The following is a 25,281-nucleotide window of genomic DNA, read 5'->3' on the forward strand; positions in this document are numbered from 1 at the left end:
TCCCAAGAAGGATGAATATTTATACTACAAAATACTGTTAGGGATAAATGTGGCTATCACAACTCACCTCTCCAGCCTACACGATGAATTAATTACGGTTTCCATAGCAACAGTTATTGCTATAGAAAAAAATTTAAGTGTTTTTTTTTGGATATTTAAACTATTTGTATAATAATCCGTCAGCAAATATTTATTTTCTAATATTTAATGCAAAGATTTTACCGTTTATCATGGATTAAAATCATATAACTCGTAGATTTTTAATTTTTATTTCGTCAAAAACTATTTACAACATGCTTTTTTACTTATGACTACCAGATTACACAGTAACAGCACAATGGCATGATAACAGTACTCTGCAGAGATGTCAAGTCATCTGTGTGCAGTCTGACATGTAATTGAAAATGTACCGGGAAATATGTAGTCTTGAACAGATTCAGGCCGACTATTCGTGGAGACGTGTGGTTAATTGAAACCCAACCATCAAAGAACAACTATATAAACAGACTAGCATTCCGATTCATATAAAAGTAACTGCATTTACAAGAAATGACGATTTACAATGACGAGTTTGCAATGACGAGTTTAAACACTAGACTAAGCCGGCGGGTTACAATTAACAGTTATTTATATTACATATTCATATAACACTATATTCATATTTTATATTATTATGAATTGATAAAATTAAATAACCTTCTTACACCTGATAAAAACACTTAATAAAAACCTGATGTAGACACTCCATTTCTTCGTTGTACGCGTATTAAGTTACACATACACAGTTATTTCACTAATAACTTCTGATTTTTCTTCATTTTTTTATTGTTATTGAATTATTATTTCTCTTAGTTTTTTTTTACAATTAGTGCTTAATAAATTATTAATAAATAAACATATTTCAATTTAAAAAAATTCGAACAGATGTGCTTTGTCCTAGTAAGATCCAAATTTTTCATTAATTAGAATTTTATTTGGTCATAACTTTGGGACCAATGAAAATAAGTACCACTTACGATATATCGTTAAAAATCTCTCAATGAGGGCTTATTACTACAGTTAAGAAAAAATCAAAAATCCAAATTCTTTGGATGTTGTGCTTTTCTGGACATTTTTGGTCAAGTCGATTGCATCAAAAGGAGACGTGCACAACTAGATGTTACAGCGGTCCTAAATAAAAAATTTCAACATTCTACGGATAATCGTTTTTGAGTTATACGAGATACATTCGTACAGACGTCTCGCCGAAACTAGTGAAAATGGATTCAGGGATGGTGAAAATAGATATTTACGTAAAAATGTGAAAAACTGAAATTTTTCGTGATCACAATATTTCCTTTAGTTCGTATAAGGAAGGAAAAAAAACACTAACAAAATTACTTATCTAATCTAAAACACTTATAACCAAGATAATATATTTTTAATATAAATAGTAACTTAATTTTTTATGTAAAATCAGGTTCGAACATTATTATTAACAATTTTTTTTTTATTTTTTCTTCAAATACACATTATTTACTCTTTTTACATGATAAGATATCTATCTATTAAATAAGGTTAAAAATATTACAATGAAAATTGAACGTTAAGGTGAATTTGTTTTATTTACATACAAAAGAACTATACTAAAAGTAATAGTAGAATCAGCGACAGAGAAAAAAAAGTTTTTTTCTAATTAAGTTTACTCAGCCTTTTTTAATTTTTTTATTATCTTTACTCTTGTCAGATTGTAAATATGTTTTAATGTAGAAATTCATGAACAAACAAAATATGACAAAAACGTTAGCAATCCATAAAACATTATATGCTTGCGATACTTCACAGTCGTTATGATATAAATATCCTAAGAACGCGATAACAATAATGAATTGAGTCTGAAAAAAAAATAAAATTAATTAATATTTACATAAATATTAATAAATTGAAATATGAAATATATTCAGGAAAATTACATATTCCTTTTTTTTAGGCTAACAGAATTTTTTGTTTTTTATTATAATATCATGAATTTCACTCTTTCTTCAATTTATTTTTCTTTTTATTACGTTAAATTTTTTAACATTTAATAAGTCTAGATACAAATATAAAAATATTATAGAATCATAATTCTGAAATATTTTTTAATATAAACTGATACATAGACATTTGTTGAATTTTACTTATACAACATCAAAACATTGTTTCTACGTCTTTTAGATCTGATGTATATTCTAAGGCACATTTAGAATATACGTGCAGTAATAAAGTAACATGATTTTATTGGTCGTATGTAAATTAACAGGCCAAACAAAGATTGTAAAATATGTAAATATAGTTTCTTAATATTGATCATAATCGTAGGAACTATTCTTATTTACTTTATAGGGAAACTTATTGTTCTATTAAATGTTTTGATATATGTAACAAACTGCTATTTTTTTTCACCTTAAATTTATAAGTGATCATAATGTAAAAAAATAAAGAATAAAATAAAGTAACTGAAAATTATATTATTGTTTGTTAAAAAACATTCTTCTTCTATGATAAAAAAATAATGGAAAAAGCTTAGGAATTTAAAATTCGTAAGATATCAAACGTTTTAATAGCTTACTATCGTATTCGTTATACAAGTGCAACTGACCGGGAAGTTGAGAAGGAAGGTTATTGGTTGTTGGTGTTTGATTGGTGGGAGGTGTTACGTAATGATGAGGTAAGGTTAGTTATACTTATTGTTTTAAGTACGGGGGAAATACAAGTAAATTCTAATTTTTTTCTATCTACAGAGTCTTCGGTGTATAAGAGGCCCCATCACTCGTTCATAGTAAACACATATTTTTGTAAAAATGCGTGTATTGGTATGAGATGGGTAAAATAATGTGGAAGATGTTGGTACGACTGGAGATGGAGTAGGAAGAACTATTTATTGGGTACACAATTGAGTATTTCCAGTCTGTGTCTAGCATTGGCTTTTGACCAGTGTTGCGAAATCACGGGTGGTTATTTTTTAAAATGCAGTTAACCGTTGAAGAATTTGGTTTTGTGATGGAAACTTATTTAGAGATGAAATTCATGTTGTGTAGCGGGGAAAGTTCAGGAGAAACTTTAAAAGGAAAAAGCAGTGAAAAGTGTTATTCTGCAGTTAGTTAAATATTTTCATGAAACAGGTTAGCTGTTCGACAAAAATCAATTTTAACGACAAAGCTCGTACAGAACATTAAAGCGGCACTTACAAGATCTCTTCATAAATCTTTGCTGAGACGAACCCGAGAAAAGGAAATTTTACTAGGTTCAGCCCATACTGCTATGAGAAGAATGCTGAGATGTTATCTGAATGGAATACACGTTTTCCATTAGGTAACTAATTCTGATTATGGTAAAAGGATTCACTACTATCACTGGTACAAGACTTCATTAGAGGGGAAATATAGGCATTTTCGATCAAGTGTTTTTCATAGATGAAGCGTGGTTTCACCTTGGTGGGTATGTTAATAGACAGAACTTCTGGATCAGGGGTTAATGAAAACCAGCACATTTTATTTGAAAAAAACACCTCTACACCCCACAAAAATGGCATATAGAGTTATAACATATAGTCGGATTCAAGACACGGAGTAACAGAGCCATTGTTTTATGAAAAATCTGTGGATGCTGCCGTCTACCAAGAAATTACGTACCAGTTCATAGTTTTTCTGCAAAAGGATGAGCGAGACTGCTGATTGTAACAGGACACCGTCACTTGTCATACAGATCTACTAGGCGTTTGATTTGAAAAGGATTGTGGTCACCAAGATCCCCTGATATGACAAATCCCGACTTCTTTCTGTGGGGTTACTTATAATAAATTGTTTATCAGAACAATGCCCGCACACATCCTGCAGGAATTGGAATCAAACATTACCACTGTCATCCAGGAAACAGACACCGTACAGCTAACAGGAAACAAGAGTTTCCAGAAACATTGACAAACTTGTTGACAAGTGCATAGAAGTTAACCGACATAAGTTTCAACACCTTTTGCAAATTATTATGTGTTTACCAAGAAACTATTACTAAAATATGATCTAACAATCCCTCTAATATTTACTAATAAACTATAGATATCAAGACAGTCAAAGAGATAGGAAACATTGTCCTGCACAAAATTAGGATAACCTGAAAAAATCTGTACTTTGTACACCCGTCGTCAGTAAAACACTTTTAAGAGAAATATCAAAATTAACAATAATATGTTTTTAAATTTTATTTTCATTGGACTTTTATTTTCATTTGTTCCTTAAAATCTACTTTACTTAACTTATTTTAGACTTTTCTTTCATATTGATAATAAATATTTAAGACCATTTTTTTATATTTTATTAAAATTTTCTTCAATAGTTATATTTCATTTTTAAATACTACATAAATCCAAAATTCGTATTTTTATTTTTGTATTTTATATTGCTTCCTTTGTTTTTGTTTTCTAATAATGATAATTTTTGATGAAGATTTAATTCATAGTTTCTGAAAATGTTTTTGTAACTTAATTTAATTTTTTATATTCTAATAATTCTATCATAACGGACTCTTTAATTGTTATTTATTTTAATTAATGCTAATGAACCAAATAAAATCATAAAACTAATTTCTTACTTTAATATTGAAACAAATAGTAATTAAATCTTTAGTTTATATTACGATAATTTAATTTGACTGTCATTAGTAATATAATTACAATTTACGATAAATAACTTAAATATTTATTACTTAAATTAAGGTATAATTTTATAAGCAAACTTACAATTTGTATTTTCGTTAAATAACGTTTCCACCAAAGGTATTTTTGTACTTCAGGTCCTAATGCTGCCAGGAAGTAATAGGTATACATAATTACATGGACACCACAGTTTATTGCACCAGGTATAATTCCTTGCTCAGCTGAAAATTAAGATACTTTAAGTTAATGAAAGATTTTGTTCTATTGTTAACTTTACGAAAAACGTTAGCACAAAACTCTACTGAGTCAATATTTTTATTTTTATTTTAAGTGAATAAAAATGGAACTTTAGCTATATTTGAGCTAACTTGAGCTAGTGTTATTCATTTCATTCTTATTGAGACAAGAGCTAAATAAATGTAATCATAACAAGAGTAATAATTTATTAAATCACTCACCTTCAATTTCAGTGGTTTTAATGAAAATTGCAACCTCCTAATTTGCACTACTTTAGAATGAAATGTTTGAGAGAAATGATATCATTTTTAGACTTTTGTTGTGCTAGTCAATCATTTTATATGTATACAATCAGAGCAGAACTGTTTAATACATACCTCTAATATATTTTATGCTGATCCAACTTCCAGTTACCATAGCTGTATGATGATACAAATGTAAGAATGTTATATGGGAATTTTTCTTTTTTAGTACCATAAAAAACTGAAAAAAAATTATAACATATTATTTTTTAATATTAACTTTCTATTATACATTTATCAGATTAAATTATGCTACTGATAGTATGTCACGCTGTTGCCACTCCACAGTTTTTCTAGACCCTAAAGCTCAACTGTGGAGTGGTAACCGAACTTTGGCAAAATACGTTCACTGCTAAAAACATTGACTTGATCTCAATCATAGATGAAGTGGCTGAGGCTCAGTTAGTCGTTGACCTCAATTCAGGGCATCAAAGTGGTCCATGACCATTGCATAGTTATTGCCGTCTAAACTGTTGACGTTAAAATCGTTTACAAGAAAATCATCGTTATCACTTTCATCATTATCTTCTGTATCACACACAAAGTTTGTATAGTAGTCCTGAAATGCATTATTCTTATCACACCTTTTTTCCAATAATATTTTTTTGCTTTCTTTACGTAACATAACTGCAGTAATCGATCAAATCTTTTTTAGACAAAGTTTTTAATTTTTTTTCCGAAAAATTTTCTATAACTTCATCATGGATTATACCCAGAATTGTTAATCGATTGAATGTAATATTTTAATGTAGTTCATGCTAATTCTATCAGACTGGACTGATAGCTTAAGGAGGAACTATTTTATGATCAAATCTAGTAAAAGTTTTATCGGTTAAAAGATTTTTTCTTTCGATTTTATTTTGTCAACTAAATCATAAAAATATAAAATTACTCATATTTCTATCAGGTGATGTTCAATTATTTGTAAGTAATTCTTCAAGACCCTTCTTAGCAGATATTTAGTGGAAGGTTTTTTAATTGTCTTGTAATAGAAACGAGTATTGTCCGTCATTATCACACACAGTATTTCATTTAATCTTCAATTTAAGTCTTCGTGATTTAAATATTAACTCGGTCCCAATTATGAATCTTTCTCGTCCTCTTATATGAGCATGGTCAATAAATTAGAAGCACTTGAAGTGATCATAATACTCTTATTTTGTTATTTGTGACTTTGTTTAAATTAAATGACTTCAGTGTTTTGCGACTTTGTTATTGTCTTCCTTTTTCTGCCTTTATTATTTGCCATCTGTTTTTATTGACCAATTTGTGGCATGAGAGGGGATGCATATTACTAATATTGTTTTTGAGGTTGGCTATCTTTGGATAGCCTTTTGATACGTTAATCTTATAAAAAAAATTCAATTTGATCGCAATCCTTTTGGCGACCGTTTGTAAAAATAAATTGTTTATTTATTTAAAATTGTTAAAAAAAAATGTTGTGGCTACTCACATTATAAATAAATATAACATGCTTATACTACATCAATCAAACATTTTTTTTTTTTTTGTTGCACGTCCATCTACTTAACGGTCATTTTTTTCAAAATTTTTCGAAGAGTGCCGGATCTCCATTTAAAATGGATTTTATTTTGTAATATCAGTAAAATAATTTTGCTGGAAGCAACAAATAGTAGACTCAGATAAAAATCTTCTATTACTTCTTTCATTAAACATTGTTCAAAGTCATTAATTCAACAGAATTAACAGAATTCTTATGTTCAGAGCGTTTTCTTTTCTACTCGTTATCGACAGTATTTTATTTTCATTGCATCAACGTTCCATTCCTATTCATTTCCTTTTTTTTAATATCGAATCGTTATCGTAATTCGACTTTCGTTCAGTGTATTGCCGAGAAGAAAACGAAAGAATTTTTGTTTAGCTGCTTCTTTGCAGCTTATTTGTAGGACCATATTTCTTTCAGCATTACAAATAGTTTTACCATGTTTTCGTCAACCTTTGAAATTTAAAATAATAACACGAAAAATACAACATCCTAATAAAAGGATTCTATGCGAAAATATTAACAGTACTGCACAATAGAAAGTTCAATGACCGTGCCGATGTAAGAAGGAAGGCACTTAGATATGGTGGGCGCATGCGCTGTAATCTATACTCTTCTGTAATCTGTACCTCACTTTTCCAGAATTCTTCTTCTGACTAATTATCGATAGTCAGTTCTTTTCATAAAGTATATTTCAAAATTTTTCATAAATCTCAATTGTTAATAAAATATATAATGTATTACCTTCCATTAACGTGTAAAATTATTTCATGAAATACTGATAAGAGATTTTTAAATATCGTATGTAATTTACAATTATTTAAATTTTACTAAATACATGTTAAACTGTTAATAATATGTTGTATCTTTTATGTGTATTGCAATAAAGTTAATAAATAAAACCGGATACCGTTACCAAAAATAGTATACAAATTTACTTAATTTTAGTTCAAAGTTTAGCAGGTTTACGACACTATTATGAATTACGCATAACTTTTAATTGAATAATAATTTATGTAATGTTTTTAGTTGAATGTAGAAATTAGAAATATAATATGAGGTTCTTTAAACCGTCATCATTAAAAAAAAAAAAAAACAAACAAGAATCTTATGACCTTAAAGTGTCAAGGATCTCTTTTATACAAGCCTTTCATGTTTAAAAACTAATATTAGGAAGTATGTTTTTAGTTTTTTTTTCAAATTTTCATATCAAAGCTTTTATTTTTTCTAGAATTATGGCATTCTTATCAACCTAGAAGTACTACTAATATGTATTTTTTAAATATATAAAACTTAGAATTTCTGTATACGTACTCCTTTCAATATGGTGTCCCATTTCGTATTTCTTTGTGAAATTTTTATCACAACAATGCAATACCATTTTGAATAATATTTACACGGGAAATTAATCAGTCTTTTAAATTTGTTTTTTTGGAAACAAAATTTACCACTATTATATATAATTTTAGTATATGATGCCCATTACGGCCTCAAAAACATTGATTTTTTTGAAAATCCGAGTGAAATTCCTCTTTGATATACATAAAATACGAGAATTTAGTCAATAATTTCAGATTTAATAGTTATGATCTTCTATTTTTGTATAGAATAACTATTATTCTCTAAAATTAAGTTACTTTATCATATTATACATGTTTTTATCAGTATTTTTAATATATATGAAACTGTTACCTATTGAATAATAATAATAATAATTGTAACTTACCGTGTCTAGTAGATCAACAATTTTGGAAAAAAGATAACACCACGATGCGTAGTAAAACTGAAATAAAATACAGTATTTATTTTAAATGATACGCTCTGAACAATAAATAAAGCTTATGTTGGTAACATTAAATAAAAAGAAATTTGGATTTCATGAAATGTAAGTAAATGATAAAATTTCATCAACTCTTTCAGACATTATTTTACGTGAATCTGTAAATGATTTTTTTAGTAGGAAAGGATGTGGTTCTGTAAAGTTATATCTACAATAATTAGAGACGATAATTTTTGCAGTTTGTTTTTTTAATGGTCAATGAACAAACTGGCTTTTTTGAAGGCCATTTCTGAAGGATCAAAAACTGGATTTTTATTCTAAAAACCACTTGTTCAATATTTATTATTCTGCCAGTAATTATTATAAAAATCAATTGAGCTTTATTGAACATAGATAGCTATAGTACAGCTGTAGAAATATACAGCCGTAGTACATCTGGTATTAAATACATTTGTAATTAATTAAAGATAATTTTGTTAGTATTACATTAAAGACGAAGTGATATTTAAACTAGAAAAAAAGATCATACACTTATTAGCAGTAATATTTAATAATTTGCATTGGGAAGACATTATCTGGCACTTTGCCTTATTGTTTATGTTATGATCATAACAACGGCTCCCTCAAGTTAGTTTGTTACAATTATTTATAAAGAATGTTTTTTCCTTGACGGAATATAAAAATACGCTAATTATAATAAATAATATTAATAAAATTACTCATGATCTGGGTATAGGTACTAAAATATATTTTCATGCGTTTCTAATGAGCTAGACAAATTTGAGTAATTTTAAACATTAGTCAATAGAATATGTATTTCTCTGCAAATATTGTTTAGTGTTTAAAGGTCAATTTATTTTAAAGAAATTAAAAATCTCATATATTGTTTGAAACGTGATTAACTGAAATGAAATCGAACCACTTTCAATTTTTTTTTTCAAAACTTACAAAATATCAACCATTTTGCGCGAAAAGTATATACTCAGAGTTTTATATTTATATCAACATATCATACCAACGGGTAAAGCTGTGAAATAGAATTAAATATAATTTGTTTGTCCTACGTCAACATTCACTATAAACATTAAAAGTTTTCTAGTAAAACCGAGATAAATGAGAAAAAGGAAAAAAGAGAAAAGAAAGTCGAGATAATATTGTTTAAAATTATCTTTTTACTTATTTATTAATGATATCAATTAATTTATGTCATTCACATATTTGAATTTCTATAGTTTATCTAACAAAGAAGTTAGCTGAATTTTAGATGTCATAATTTAGTGAGAATATATTAATGCAAAAGCATAATATATACTATTTTTTATCTTCATTTTTAATATATTCATCGATGATGTGGCATAATTCACTCTCTATAACGGACAAATTTCTGTACGCCTATTAAATTACATGTTCACATGTTTTTAAAATGAAAAGTGCGTAAAATTTTATTTCAGTAATAACTTCTGACTTTTTTCATATTTTTTTTTTTATTGTTACTATAGGATTATTGTTTAATAAAACATTTTTTTTTACAATCAGTGGTTAATTATTATTATTAATAAATCAATATATTTAAATTAAAAAAAGTTTAATAAAAAGGAATTAAAGTCGGATTCGAACCCGACGTGCCTTCTCATTGTATGATCCAAATATTTCATTCATTAAAATTTCATATGGATATTGATAATTCACCGATGAAAATAAGTACCACTTATAATATGTAGTTGAAAAGTTCTCAATGAGGGCTTATTATTGTAGTTAAGAAAAAGTCCAAAATCCAAATATTTTAGATTTTGGGCTTTTGTGGACCTTTTTGGTCCTGTCAATTGCAATCAAAAGGGAAGGTACACAACTAGATGTTACCGCAGTTCTAAATCCAAAACTTCAACATTCTAACGCTAATCGTTTTTGAGTTATGCGAGATACAAACGTACATACAGACGTCACGCCGAAACTAGTCAAAATGGATTCAGGGATGGTCAAAATGGATATTTCCGTTGAAATCTGAAAACCGAAACTTTTCTCGCAATTGCAATACTTCCTTTACGTCATACAAGGAAGTAAAAAAGACATACTCACATGCGCTGGAATTTGAAATATAGTTAAGAATAAGTAAATTCGAAATGGCAGAGATTAATATGTATATAGTAATTATTTATTCATAAATTTATGTTTTTTTTATCATTTCAAAAAACAAAATTTAGTATTTAATTAAATTTTTAGTATTTAACAATTATTCTTTCCAATGAAAATAATACATAAAATAAATAAAAAAATTTCCAAATTCTCTAATGCATTATTTTATTATTTTTTATATTTCTAACATTTTAAATGACAAAAAATTATATTGCTTTTAGTATATTTTAATTAATAATAAATATCATTTGCTTATGCACATTTTTATTCACATATTTTGTTATGAGATGATTTAACGAACTATTAAATTTTATCAATAAATAAGATCGATTGAATTTTTTTGGGGTGGTGCCTTATTCAACACATAAACTCAAAACTTATACATGGGAATATGGAATGTTAATTTTCTATCGAATGAAAAAAAAATATGGATGATCGGAATTCGTATCCCGTATCTTTCGAATGAATGCTTTCTTGAAAATAAGTCATTGTTTGAAAAAAAAATGTATATACAGGTGTTATACATATGGAGCTTTAGAAAAAGCTTGGCCAGATTTAGGTTGACTAATGCAGGCTTGTGTCAGGAGTGTAGGGTTGTTGATTATTTTCGCCATGTCTTGTTTGTCTGCCCCAGGTACGAAGCTGAACGTACCAAGGTACATTTTTTTACACAAGTAAAGTTTGATGTAAAATGAAAGTTCGATATACAGCTGTGTAAAGTACGAAACTGAAATAACCAAAACTGTACCACAGTAGTTAAAGAGATTGGAAAGATCAGTTCTGCTTTTGATCTGTAACTTAATTGGAAAGCAGAAAGGGAGTGGAATGTAGTTGCTGGCATCCTGAGATTCTTAGCTCTGTGGAGAGTGACTGAAGGTGTTTTATGCTGTTCACATGTATACAAAATAGGAATCCGGTTGAAAGGGGGGGGGGGGGTAGGGTTCCATCGGAGGGGATAGGAGGTTTGGCATCGAGCCAGAGTTTACAGATATTCGCTGTTAAAATTAAAATGGATGTGTGGAAAACTGTGATGGAGCTGTTGTGTGGGAGGATGTAGGCGTTGACCTTATTCCCGAAAGTGAAGAGCATAGCAGATAGTGATAAGGAATGTTTTTATTAGACGTTTATCAAATTTATGATTGAATTACTTCCTTGATTTTTGAGTAAATCAAGAAGAATTTTAGCGGGTTAGATTGCAGAAGAAAATTGTCGTTGTTTCGATCATCATTGTTTTGTTGGTATGAGAATACTATTTTTGGTGCTTAAAAGATTCAGTGAAATAATGATTTGAGTGCGTATTTTAATAAAAAATTACAGTTTTTGTGAAAAACCCTTCAGTGTTAGTAAAAGAGGCGGGATTCCGCGAATCGGTTAATTTGGTACTGGAAGTTATAAGTTATGGTACATAGTCGTGGTTGGCGATGCTAAATCGTATAAATACACGGATGGAAATGTCTGCCAAAGCATTTATATCGGTGGCTGACAGAGGGTAAACTGCTGACGGTGATATGTTATCAGGTTTAGAGGATCTAAAAGACGATCTCTGGTATAGCCCATCATGGCTAGGAACGGAAGTGGTGACCGGAATCGTTACAATTCCAGTGTCTTCCCTTACGGATATCAGGATGTTAACGAGCTGTGTCAGCACTTAAATATTTTTTTACACCAAAAGATAGAACAATGGAAATTAATAATGTTGCTATACTGAAACGGTCTATTTCTCGTGTGTGAGACCATTACTACACTAGCACCGAGGGAGGGGCAACTCAAAAAGTTTTGATGGAAATGCTATGGTTATGTCATATTATTTAAAGGGGATTGTAAAAAAACACTTCTGATGGAAGTAATGTTTGGAATGAAAAAACCCAAACGAAACTGCGATCATTTAAATTTTTTTAGAAGTAGTTTTAAAATTATTCTATATTACCTCTTAAGTAACTGATCAGCAGTGAAATACTAAAAAAAACTAAATAAAAAATAAAATTTAGTAGATACATGTACCTCAAAACTATGTATATATTGGTGTGAAAATTATTTTTAATTTACTGGAGTCCAGATATGAAACTTTTGAAAAATATTAAACAACCATCACTTTTGGTTAGAGTTGTTTTCGCCCATTGTAGTGTACGTCAAAATGTATGGTTATTTTTGTCCTTTAAAATTATATATTCCAATCTCATTCTTTTTCTTAGTTTTCCGTTGTCCGTTAAGTACTTTTGATGCGGTAATCTCATAACCAAAATTATATATTTTCTAGATAAGAAATTTTGATAAATTTTACGTGTTTAATTGTTGAAAAATTATTTCCGGTTTTACATAAGATATTATTCCATCATATTTTATATTAATACAGGATGGTTAGCACCTTCTACTCTAGTAGAAAATTTACATTCAACATTAATTTATGGAATTAAATTAATTTATTTAATGATTTCTGCCCAAGACTCTGCCTAGTTGGAGTTCACATCCCTCATTCGGATAATCTATGACTTTTAGGATTTCATTTGGACCGCCACCTTCCGTGGTAAAATCGCGTAAGAGAAAAGAGAAAGCAATTAAATATTAAGCTTAAGCTTAAGCAGTTGAACTGGTTACTAGGAAGGAGGTCCGCATTGTCATTATGTAACTGTTGTTGTATAAGGCGTTTTTAAACCCAATATGGGTCTATGGGATACAACTTTGGGGTACACCAAGCAATAGAATATTCGATACCATCACCTTCCAAAACAAAATGCTGAGGAGCACATCGGAGGCGCCATGATTTGGAAAGAGATCCACGATTACTTAGGGATGCCGTCTATCCGTGAATAAATTTACCACCTAAGCTCAAAGTATATACTTAAGCTTAACATGCATGAAAACAATCTGGCTGTTAACCTACTCGATTACAGTCAAGAGGTGAGACGACTGAAAAGTTTGAAAATTTGGTCATGAATTGAATCTTGAGGCTGTTGTGCGGTCAATATTGTCCTTTCCTTTGTTTTATTGTTGCGTTGACTTATTTATCCTTTTTTTCTCTACCTCATTACGTGTTGATTTATGCGTACTTTGTTACGGACTTTGTGAACATAATATATACTTTGTTTAGAATTTTATTGTATTGTACTGGAAGGTACCACTGGAGTCCTCCCTTTTACGTTTTTCTCACTTTACTTTTACATTTTTTACACTTTACTTTTGTTATTTGAGAAACTGATCGAAAATAAAACAGTACAACGAAGAAAAAATATAGGTTTCCAAAATTCATGTATAATCGTAATATATAAATTTTTTACGCATATTAAATGAAATAAACAATACTTTACAAACAAAACGATATATATATATATTTTTTTTTATAGTATTTTTAGAAACAAGTACAAAATATAAAAATAGGTAAACTTGATTTCCTTCAATTAAATTAATTACAGTTTTTACAAATATATATATAATTTTGCAAAAAGAAAATGTTTATGCAAATTTACATGAAAATCATCTACGTAAAACTGTATAATATTTTAGATTTGTTGAACATACTTGATGTATTAACATAAAGTGATGTTATTATTTTCATTTTGACCTATTTCTGAACTTCTATATAAATGATGAAATTGGTAATATAATTTTTAATTTACAAAATAGAAATACTTACTTCATCATTGAATGGATTCTTTGAATAATGCAGTGGTCTACAGGAGTGTTCAATTAAATATCTCTGTGCTTCCCTGTTCAGTAAAAGCTGAAAATTAGATAACAGAAACTTTTACGTACCAAAGTGAAAACAAATAAATTTGAATAAAAATGTGCAATTATGTATATATTTAAATTATTTATAATTAACTATACTATAAAAATTAAGTTCGATTAGCTATATTTAATTTTGAATTTTTTTTTATAGAATTAACTTTTTAAGTGAAAATTCAGTTTTAAAAATCATGAAAATTGAAGATAAAAATATTAAATAAGGATTGATTGTATTTTTTAACTAAAGATACTGAAAAATAATTTATTATCTCAAATATTATAAATATTAAAAAATTCATTTCACATCTTTAACGTAAACATATTTCACAATCCTACTTTATCATTTCTATTTCATAAAAGATTTCTCCCACAAATATGTGAAAATTTAATATAAAAAAATGTCCTTTCAGAAGATCGTTCGTTCCCATTGAAGAGTTATGAATAGTATCTGTAAACTTTGTTGTTAATATTATCAAATGAAATTTTTTTCACATTTGTCATTAGTTGGAATACAGGGTTACCTGTATATACCTAAATTGAGTTTACAATTTACAATTACTTTGTATTTTGACTTTTTGCCTTTTGTCTAGTTACAACAAATTTTGGAGTGATGAAGAGCAACAAATAAATTTACCCGTAGTAAAAATTAAAAAAAAATGTTATAAGATTTTCATTGAAAAACATTTTTACGATGCAACGCTAAAAAATTTCAGGTACTTCGTAGTTAACATTTTTTAATATATACAATATTTGAAATTCAGTTCTTAGAAACACTGTTTAGATTAGCGATTCTATTTTATAATAAAATTAAAACGTTATTTTCTAGTCAAGTGAGGATACTCTTTTTATAAGAAGAATACCATTGTGTTTCTAAATCTCTGTGTATTTCATTTATTTAAATTATTAAATTTATAAACTAATTTACTTTTAGATTTTTCTCTTAATTATTGAAAAATAAAATGCGTAAGACATAATTTTATCGAACTGTTTAAAAACATATTATTTATTACGATGGTAGTTCAATAATTAAAGAGACTACTGATGGTTGAAAAGTTGTTATTTATAGTCGAACAATGAATGTAAGTGATAATGTACATGATAGTCCTCGGCTACATTTAGGAACTTGTCCAACCACTCTATAAGCTTTCTTATTTCACTGGTTAAGAATTTGTTTGCCTTGGTGTCTGAACAATTTTTTTAACGCATTCTTGAGTAAAGAACTCGGTGAGACGAAAAATTTCTTTGACAGGGCTAAACAAAAATAAAAATCTGATCGAGCGGGATCGAGATTAAGTTGAATGAAGCAATACCGCCTAACCCGACTTTTACATAGTTTTCCGTATATATCGAGTGGTATGGTAACGAGCTTTGTCTTGCAGAAGAATTACTTCTTTTGTGAGAAAATCAAAATGTTTCGTACTTATTGAGAGTTTTGTTTAATTTTATAGCATGATTATTGATGATTAACAGTTTGACAGTTCACTAGAAGTTAATTCAATGTTGATTATACGTTTTTCTTTCAAATATTGTCAATAAATTTTGCTTTTATAGTCCAAAAACATCTAAGCATCCATATAGTTTTAGATTTTTAGTTTTTCTTAGCGTGTTAAATAAGATGTTTTTCCATTCCATAATCCGATATTTGGATTCTGGTTCAAATTTATGGATCCAAGTTTCATCAGACGATAAAATTCGATTAAAAAAAATCATCGTTTTTGCTGGTCATTCTATTACTGTTTAATTAGCTTTTCTCCTTTCACAATATATCCAACCAATCGAATATTTTAATCTAGCTGTACCCATTAAGCTTTCCTCTACCCTTCCAGCTTTAAGACAACTTAATTTAAACGTCTCTGGACTGTTTTTATATTCTTGTTTTTTTAGTGTTCATACTTCTCATTCATGCATAAATACACTCAAAATGTATCGCTTCACGATGTGTCCAGGCAAACCTACCTCTGTTCTTACTAGAAACTAATTATTCTAGCATTCCTTAACAATTTTTTTTTTGGTAGGAAAATTGTTAGATAAGTTTCTTTATATACTTTTATTTCTGTATGTACTTTTATATACTATTATTTCTTTATATATATATATATATATATATATATATATATGCACACATACACAGCACACGTAATATTCCTTTGGTAGACTCAAAATTAACGATTACTATTTCTTTTATAATGTATAATTTATTGTTATTATTCAATTTAAACATGGTTATCTAAGAATAAATTAAAAATATAAACTTACCATTCCGACAATATACGAATTATATATGATTTGATAAAAATTATAAACCATCATAATTCCTTTAATATTGTAAGGTTCTCTTTTTTCCATAAATTTTGGTCCTATCTTTAAAACTGTAAGTAAATATATCCCAAGGATTACGATGACAGGAATTGGCGTTGATGTTAAAAGCCATTTGTTTAAAATTGAATCTAAAAAAAAGAAATTAAATGTAAAAAACGACAAAAAAGAGACCTAAAAATAGATTAAAAATGTAATATTGAAAACTTTATCATTTTTCTTATCTTATATTTGAATGATTTTAACAGATTCGTAGGGCCCGCCTCCGTGACGCGAGTGGTAGCGTCTCCGCCTTTCGTCCAGAGATCCTGGGCTCAAACCCCGGTTAGGCATTTGTAGACGCTACAAAAACACTCATCTCATCCTCTGAAGCAATACCTAACGGTGGCGGGCCCGGAGGCTACAAAAAAATAAAGAAAAACCACCAGATTCGATATGAAGGGCATATCGATAGGTAGGCAGTTAAATTCGTTTAAGTTATTTTTCATGCATTATAAGTTCGATCCTGAATAAATATGTAGTTAAGTTTTTTTTGGTCGTCATAGATATCATGCTACAATTTTTTGTTTTTTAAGTTGTTGAATTATATACTACGTAAGCTCGAAATTTGTGTGCGAACATATGGTCCGGGAGCTTTAAAATACATGAAAACCTACATGCTTGATTGAGATAACATATCTAGGACCTATCAGATTAAGTATAAGAAACTACCACTAATTTCCGGAGGAAGGCATTTCGTTAGCCAATCGATTTTGTAATTTTTTTCATATTTCCGAACATTTTTCCATAGTTAATTTTAGAAAAAACAATTTGATTCAACTGTTCCCTCTTTTTAGTTTGTATTAATAAAAATAAAATTAGAGACGTAATATAAAAAAAATGTTTCTAAATGAACATTTAGACCAACTCTTTTATTTAATTTCATGGGAAGATGTGTAGCAGCAGAACAAACAAAAATTGTGAAAACTATTTAAAAATTAGTTCTAATTTTTTAATGATAATGTGCATGATTAAAATGTTATCTTATCCGAGTATTATTTCAGAAAAATTACTCCATTGAAATTATTGTTACTTCATTATTATCGAAATATGTGATAAAACCTCAACAATTAAATTCAAACTATTATTGATTAATTTATTCTCTTTACTAGCTCTCCTCCCCCCCCCCCCGTTCACACTCTTTCTCTCTTTCTTGCTTGTGTTTAGTAGATCATGGTTCAATCGTTTTTTTCTTAAGTGTACTTATACGTAAAGAAAGATTTATTAATCTATTTTAATACAATTACGATAATTACAAAAATAAACTACAAGTAATCTCTAGTATTATGTATAAAGTTTGTAAAATAAATTATTATTAGTTTCATATTGTCCTAAAGAAAAAATCAGGACGAAAGATTTTACTTGTTTTAGGCTGAAAACAATAGACTTCCGGATCTGTGATTATATGACATTCTCTTTCTAATCTTACAACTCTATAATCAGTCGGAACAGTGCCCTTTGTTTCTGGAACACTATTCAAACTAAATAGATCAGACTATAAAAAGTTTTTATATCGGATCAATGAGGATCAATGAGTTTTAAATATAGTATGTATAAACAAATAAACGTTAGATGAAAACATAGATTTAATAATTATCAATCATTTTATATCCGTAAAAGTAGTTTTATCTTTTTACAATATATTAAAATAACAGACGCAGTTAAAGTTTAATACATCTTTTGACCCAGTCTTAAATCATTCACTTTCTAACTTCTAAATTCACCAGAAAAAACATCCAGTAGTCATACAGTGAAATACAAACGCCAATGACAGTCATTAGGGCTCCAAAACGCGCTATGATTAACCCATTAAAATAAATTTAATTTATTAACAAAAATTTAATATTCTAAAAAATAATTTTCATCACCAATTTTTAGTCAAAAAAAAATCTGAAATTTTATTTGAAAAATCTTTTATTTTTTGCTCTTTTAAATCAAAACCAAGTTATTTAATTCACAATTTTATTTTTTATTGAATACGTACAAAAAAAAAAAACTTTTACCATACCGTAAATCGATGAAAGAGAATGACTTTAATAATACGTTTATAGCTGTTAATTAAGGTAACTTACCAACTAGAGGCAAGACATCAAAACTGGACTCCTGGTGGAGAGTTCCCTTTCGGTAAATGCTCACTTGCGGCATGGCAAGCAAAACGACCGAGTCCCGGCTATCTGGGCGGGGCCTTGCGTCCTTCCGAGGTAGTTTGAGGCGGGGGCTGAATTTATGTTTAGTCGCGGATCTGACTCTGGGTGGCGGGGAAACAAAAGATGACAATAAAAGCAACTTAATCAGACTGACTGTCTGATTCATCAATGCCCAGTAAAACCTACTGAGGATAAGTTGATTAAAATTACTACACACCTTTTTAAGGTGTACGAGTAAGTGCACACAAAGAAAGGACATTTGAAATTCTGAATCTAAAGGGTTAAAATGAAATTTAATTTCTTTCTTTTTAATTACTCGGTAACACATGAAGATGAGAACTTGATTTTTGTTCTGTGTAATCTTCATGTAAATATCTAAAACCCAGTTTCTAAATTATTCGAAATTTGACCTTGAAAGAAATGAAGAAAGGAAAAAAAACATTTTAAACAATGATTGCAAATTTTCCCCATTTCCGACTATACTAAACGAGATATTCACTAGATTTTTGACTTGCAAATAACCTTTAGATAAATATCTTATACCCCTTTCCGGGTTTTTTTTTTAATTTCGATTTAAGAGGTGTGAGGATGTACGGTGCGACGTCTCAACCTACATGGTGACTGCCTCTGTCACTGTGTATATGCTACACGACTGGCTGCGCCTACCACCCATTACTTGGTTAAAAAACATAAATAAAATAAAAAATTGCCTCAACTGTAAACGCAAGCGGCCGCGACGGGAATGCTAGTAATATATAGATAGAGCTGGAAATATGTGCTCAATATTGGAGGTGATGTTTTGCGTGTGTGTGTGTGTGTTTGTGTCTTGGAGAGGTGGGTAATATTTCAAAATTTGGATGTATTGACGAGACCACAAAGACGTTTTAATTAAAATATTTTTAATTATCCTGATAGATTAGATAAAGTCTTTGTTATTATCAATGAAATATGCTGAAATGATTATACGTTTTGCTGAGTCTTTTATATTTTTAATTTAGAACTGTAATACCCTCGTAATTAATTGAATAATCATACTGGACTTAATAGTTAAATGAGATTATTATAATATTTGAAAGAAGCTTTAGGACATTTTCCTTTTTTTTATTAGCCCCCGCTTTGATAATAATAATTTAAAAGTTAAAGTATTTCATATTGGATTACAGATTAGTGAAAAATTATGCCCTTTTGATTTGGAAATTTTGTTAATAAAAAAATTATAATTTAATAAATAAGATATATGGAATATTTTTATTCCATACAAACCTAAAATTAAAAATAAAGTCTTATGTAAAAGTTTTACCTTCCTCGGCAAAAGGAAGGTTGTCTACCACAGGAACTGTTTCTAGCGTCATTTTGTGTACCTGAAAAAAAAAAATTAGAATAGATTTTGATGGAAGTTATAAAATAATTTTCAGGTTTAAAAAAGGTTATTAATATATGCAACTAATACTTATTGAAAACATATTCGAAATCTCTTATGTACTGATAGCCAGTATTTCAATACCGTATTTTTCACTTATCTCTGCAGAATTAAATAAAAAAAGGTTTTCATGAACTTAAATCCATAAATGCATGGTTTTCTGTTTGCTTCTTTGTCTGTTTGATGGTTTTCATTTATTTTATTCATTCGTATTTTAAGAATTGAATAATCTCAATAAAAACTTTTACTCATGTACAAACAGACATATACTTTATAAAATAAAATAAAATGTTTTTAGTTTTTGTATTTCAATATTTTAAATATTTAGTTACTAAGGTGCTTTCTGAATTTACACATCCACTTTTTAGATACGGGATGGGAAAGCTAATATTTGAGATTTTATATTTATACAATTATGAACAAAGATACATTTTGCGATTTAAACAAAATATCCAAAATAATTCTATCATTAAAATAAATATAAAATGAGAATATTTTTACCAGACTGGACTTTTCATTTGATGTGGCTAATATACGAGTGTTTGTTTGCGTGTGAATGCATTTTATTAAATAGCGTTCAGTTAGTGAATTCTATTTCCATTTTTTGTCTAAAATAATGAAATCATGAAGGAAATCCTTATTTGCAACCCTTCATTCATTTTCTTAAATCTATACCAAATATCTGTGTACCTTGAACTCCTAATTAATGTTATAAAATCCAAGAAAAAGTGTATTTAATGCATAAAAAACCAGAAGGAGGTAAATTTTTGATCAATCAGTTAGACTCTACTTATGATATAAGAGTCGAAAGTAATAGTAAATGCCATATTAATAATATTATGTCTTAATATGTTTATATTTTAAATAAAATAATGTCTTATTAGTTTAAATTTTAAGTATAATGTGAAAAAAATAAATTTCCTATTAGGTTTAAACACATTTTTAATAGGTTTTTTATATTTTAAGTTCTACCTAGAAACATCATAGATTTTTTTTAGTATAGTAGTAATCTAGATTGTTCTTAGAAGTAGACTTCCTAGTAAACATTTCACTTGTTTTGGAAGTAACACGTGATAAAAAATTACAATTCAACACGAATAGTAGTGTCAGACCGAAAAATAGATTGTATTGATGTGATCAACTGATAAAAGTTCATTTTTTCTATATCTAACTGTTGATAACGTAGTTATGTGATCCCATTCTTTGTCAACCACTAATATATCAAATATATTTTTCAAACAATAGTAAACAAAAATAACCGAATGAGTGTCGACTAAGATTTCAGGACTTTCTTGTAACAATGTAAAACTTAAATCTTTCGTAGACGTTCACAGTATCAGAATAACTTACTCATCTATTAGTGTTATAGCAGCTTAATACATATTGCAAAGCCATTTTTATGCTCTTTTCTGTAGTTTACGAGATAAATAAATGGCCTGCAGTATAAATATTCCAGGAATATTGTATGACCTTCAAAAACGTGTAACGTTTATAACACTATCTTCTTATATGACCTTCAAAAATGGTCCAACGTAATATGTGTAACTTGCATATTCCAGTGTAAAATTTTCTTCTCGTTTCATTGGTGGGGTCAGAAATAAATTTTAGACAAAAAATAAGTTCAAAGTCAAATTCAAGGTCACCATGAAATGTTCCCCTCTAATTTGAGTAACTTTTGTGTAAGTAATTTTTTTATTTTGTGTAGTTTTTCGAGAAAATCGGCTGAGACGATTAAAATGAAACACTTTGTAAATAAATATATCTTTTAAAATTTTGGTCCTAATTTTTAATTTGTATTCATACGAACCTTTTTTTTTATTATAAAAATACACTTGCGTAAATTTGTAGATACCTTTTCGACTATATATGTAATAGATTCCTGCTTAGATAATATACATATTTCCGTTAATATTTTACCGTTTATGCAGAAATCATTCGGCGAAATTTTTCGTTGTCTGGAACTGGAAAAATAAGCCTTTCCGGAATCATGATTACGTGAATTTTTTTCACAATTTTTTAATCAGAATAATACCCATCTATATTTTAGCATGAACTTCATAGAAATTTCTGTATTTTTTTTAGTTTCTAGACACTACCCAAAGTCATTCTGGCTTAAACAAAAAATTTAATTAAAAGATTAAAATAATTCTCTAAAAATAATTTAAAAACACGGAAATTTTTACTTTGGGAATAAATATATAACATGTTTTTTTTTTCATTAATTTTGTACATTAAGGATGCGTAGGTATTATCTTTAGTATTTCTTATTTTTATTAAAAAACTAATTTTGTTTTTAATTATTAAATCACTGTAGAAAGCTTTGGGATTTTTTATGGGAACATGAAACAAGAAATCTGTACGCAAATTTCTCACCTGACTGGTTTGATAATTTTATTAATAGTTTATTTGTAACTAAAATTTTAATTTTTCAATTAAATTTTTATTCTTTATTTGTTTTTCTTTTTAAAATAACATTAAAAGTTTACATATATACACATACTACTTGGTCAGGCCTCGCTTTGCTCACAGCAGATGGCCAGGGGGCTCCGCTCCTCTGGCCCACTGTTGTGTTCGTTTTCGTCATTGTTGTGAGAATAACGCTAATAAATAACAATTAAGCCTGAAAAGCCCTCTTTCTCCAGCGTTGCCCTCGTTCTTAACGTAGAAGCTCTGATATACTCCTGCTGTAAACAAACATATCCCTTTTGGTTGCCCTTCCCATTACCCTTCAGTACTCTGTACCTTAGGAAAGGGTCAAGGTAAAGAGCTGAAAATCGAATTTTTTATAAAATGCATAGTCTAATTTTTTAATCCGAAAATGGAAATCAAAAACCGTATTAGATCGTCGTCTAAGATGAAAAGTTCACTTCAACCTCAAAGGGGCTAGGGCCTCGATATATGGCTTAAAACCTCCCCTGCGATAACAGGAATGTATTCTGCAAGTTACAAAGCAATTGGTCGACGGTTGATTATCGCGTGATGTTATTGGAAACGGACAGAACCGCCACAAACATTTGTATATATATATGTTAGTTATGTTAACAACAATTAAAAGTTTTTTATGACTGTATTACTCTAGTTTTATATTTAAATAATGTGTATAATGAAACTACTTTACTGTGTGATAGTGCACAAACGACAGTATTTTCAACGTTTAAAAAACTATGAAAAATTTTGTTAGTTGTAGTAATATTACATTCAAAGGAGGAATTTAAAAAATACATCCTGCTAAATGAAATTTGCAAGCAGGTTTTCAATGTTATAAATGAAATGTGTAATGCATTAATAAATAAAATAGTTTATCCTGTTAGCCATTCCGTTTTGTCATTTAACTAATATTTCTAATACAAATTAATTATTAAAATATATTACTAATGTAACAGTTATGTTAAAGAAGAAAAGATTTTTTTTTCAAAAAGATAGTAGACTTAAAAATTGTAAAATGTTTCTTATAGATTTTTTATTATAACTAAGCAAACTTTCCAAGGTTAAAAAATTGAGATAACCGGAAACTCTAGATAATTCTATGCAGAAGTGTGTAATACTAAATATGTACTGAACACTTCATTAATTCGTACATTACCTTTTATTTAATTTTTACATCAACAATTATAGATCAACAATTTATTAAATGTTTTTCAGTAATAAAATAACTTCTTGTTCTTTTGAAAACAAATACCTGGCAAGGGATTTGTAAAATTTGCTGACAATACAAAATGTTGCAACTTATAATAATAATCTTTTTTTTATTTATTTAAAAAAATATGAATATATAATAATAATTTTTTTAAAAAACGTATGGACCCTACCGTACACACCCTTAAAATGAACCCATACCACCCGCAGTAGACAGAGAGGACTAGACGGCAGAAAGTTTATGGAAAATGCAACAAAAACATCTTATCTAATGAAATAAATTAATCCATTGTATTCTCCATTGTCTAATAAGTACATAACACGTTTAGAAACACGAAAATATAAAAATGAAGTGTCTCCTAGAGAAACAGATTTAATGTACCTCTTGTAATTTTTTTATATATTTTTACAATTATATCTATGAAAATCAACTATTAATACTTAAGCTATATATACTATCAGCTATTAATACTTAATTTATACGTTTATGCCCCTAAAAATCGGGTTGATCGAATTTCTTGGTGATAGACAACATTTTTATAATTTCATAACTGATAACCTGTAACTCAAAGCTCAAAGGATAGCTTATTGACATACAAGACTATGTAATATTCACGATAGAAGAAAATTAAAATCAATCGCTACAATTGACGATTTTTGGAATTTTTTAGATGTGAAACGGCATTCTAACCTTATAATTATTAAGTAAATTTAGTTGATTTTTAAATGTCCTTAACCAGCGTAAATATTTGCTTCTGCACATCCACAATAGTGTCTTTAATGTAAGCTGTTATTCCAAATTCAAATGATAGTATTAAATTAAAAGAGGCTATGTAATAAAAATGTATATAAAAGAGAATATAATAATAATAAATACATAGATTTTTAATAGTTAAAATGACAATATTAGAATATTTTAATTATTAAAATCAAACATATTTACACTATAGTTATTATTAGATTCTCGTTTCAACTTTTATTAATTAAGTCGTTAAAAAATTAATTATTCTAAACAAGCCAGTATTTTTTATTTATTAATATTTATCATGTTTTTAAGAACGAATGTAATACATTATTTATGACTTAAATTGCCTTATTTATATCAGTTTTCATTAACGGATATTAAGAGGTTAGAATAAATAGACCATTATGTAGTTATTAGTAATTGTTTGTACAAACCTTTGTTATGTTAACAGTTCCTGTATATATTTTAACAATTTGAATTAATTCAGTTCACTTTGCACTACCGAATCTTCTACTAAAAAGACGGGTCAAATATTCATCTTGATATAATCTGAATAATTACAGTTTAGTACTAATTGAAGAAACACGTCCTTGCGTCTACAATTCACATTTACACTACTCGTATAGG

General features: G+C 28.2%; 1 protein-coding gene across 2 annotated transcripts; it reads right to left on the reverse strand.

The window, feature by feature from the left end:
* Positions 1-1,508: 1,508 nt before the first annotated feature.
* LOC142324581 (very long chain fatty acid elongase 4-like) lies at positions 1,509-25,281 on the reverse strand. 2 transcript variants are annotated; one of them, XM_075365426.1, is made up of 8 exons: positions 25,089-25,281; positions 20,154-20,214; positions 16,608-16,798; positions 14,260-14,346; positions 8,442-8,498; positions 5,287-5,392; positions 4,757-4,893; positions 1,516-1,874 (listed from the first exon to the last, which is right to left on the reverse strand). In XM_075365426.1, exons 2-8 carry the CDS (start codon positions 20,203-20,205, stop codon positions 1,686-1,688), a joined length of 819 nt encoding a protein of 272 aa, XP_075221541.1. In that variant the 5' UTR covers positions 20,206-20,214; positions 25,089-25,281; the 3' UTR covers positions 1,516-1,685. The 2 variants fall into 2 exon arrangements, with proteins under 2 accessions (XP_075221542.1, XP_075221541.1); XM_075365427.1 differs by lacking the exon at positions 25,089-25,281 and having other exon boundaries at positions 1,509-1,874; positions 20,117-20,194.

This window comes from Lycorma delicatula, chromosome 5, assembly GCF_047948215.1.
Source record: "Lycorma delicatula isolate Av1 chromosome 5, ASM4794821v1, whole genome shotgun sequence".
Taxonomy (NCBI): Eukaryota; Metazoa; Arthropoda; class Insecta; order Hemiptera; family Fulgoridae; genus Lycorma; species Lycorma delicatula.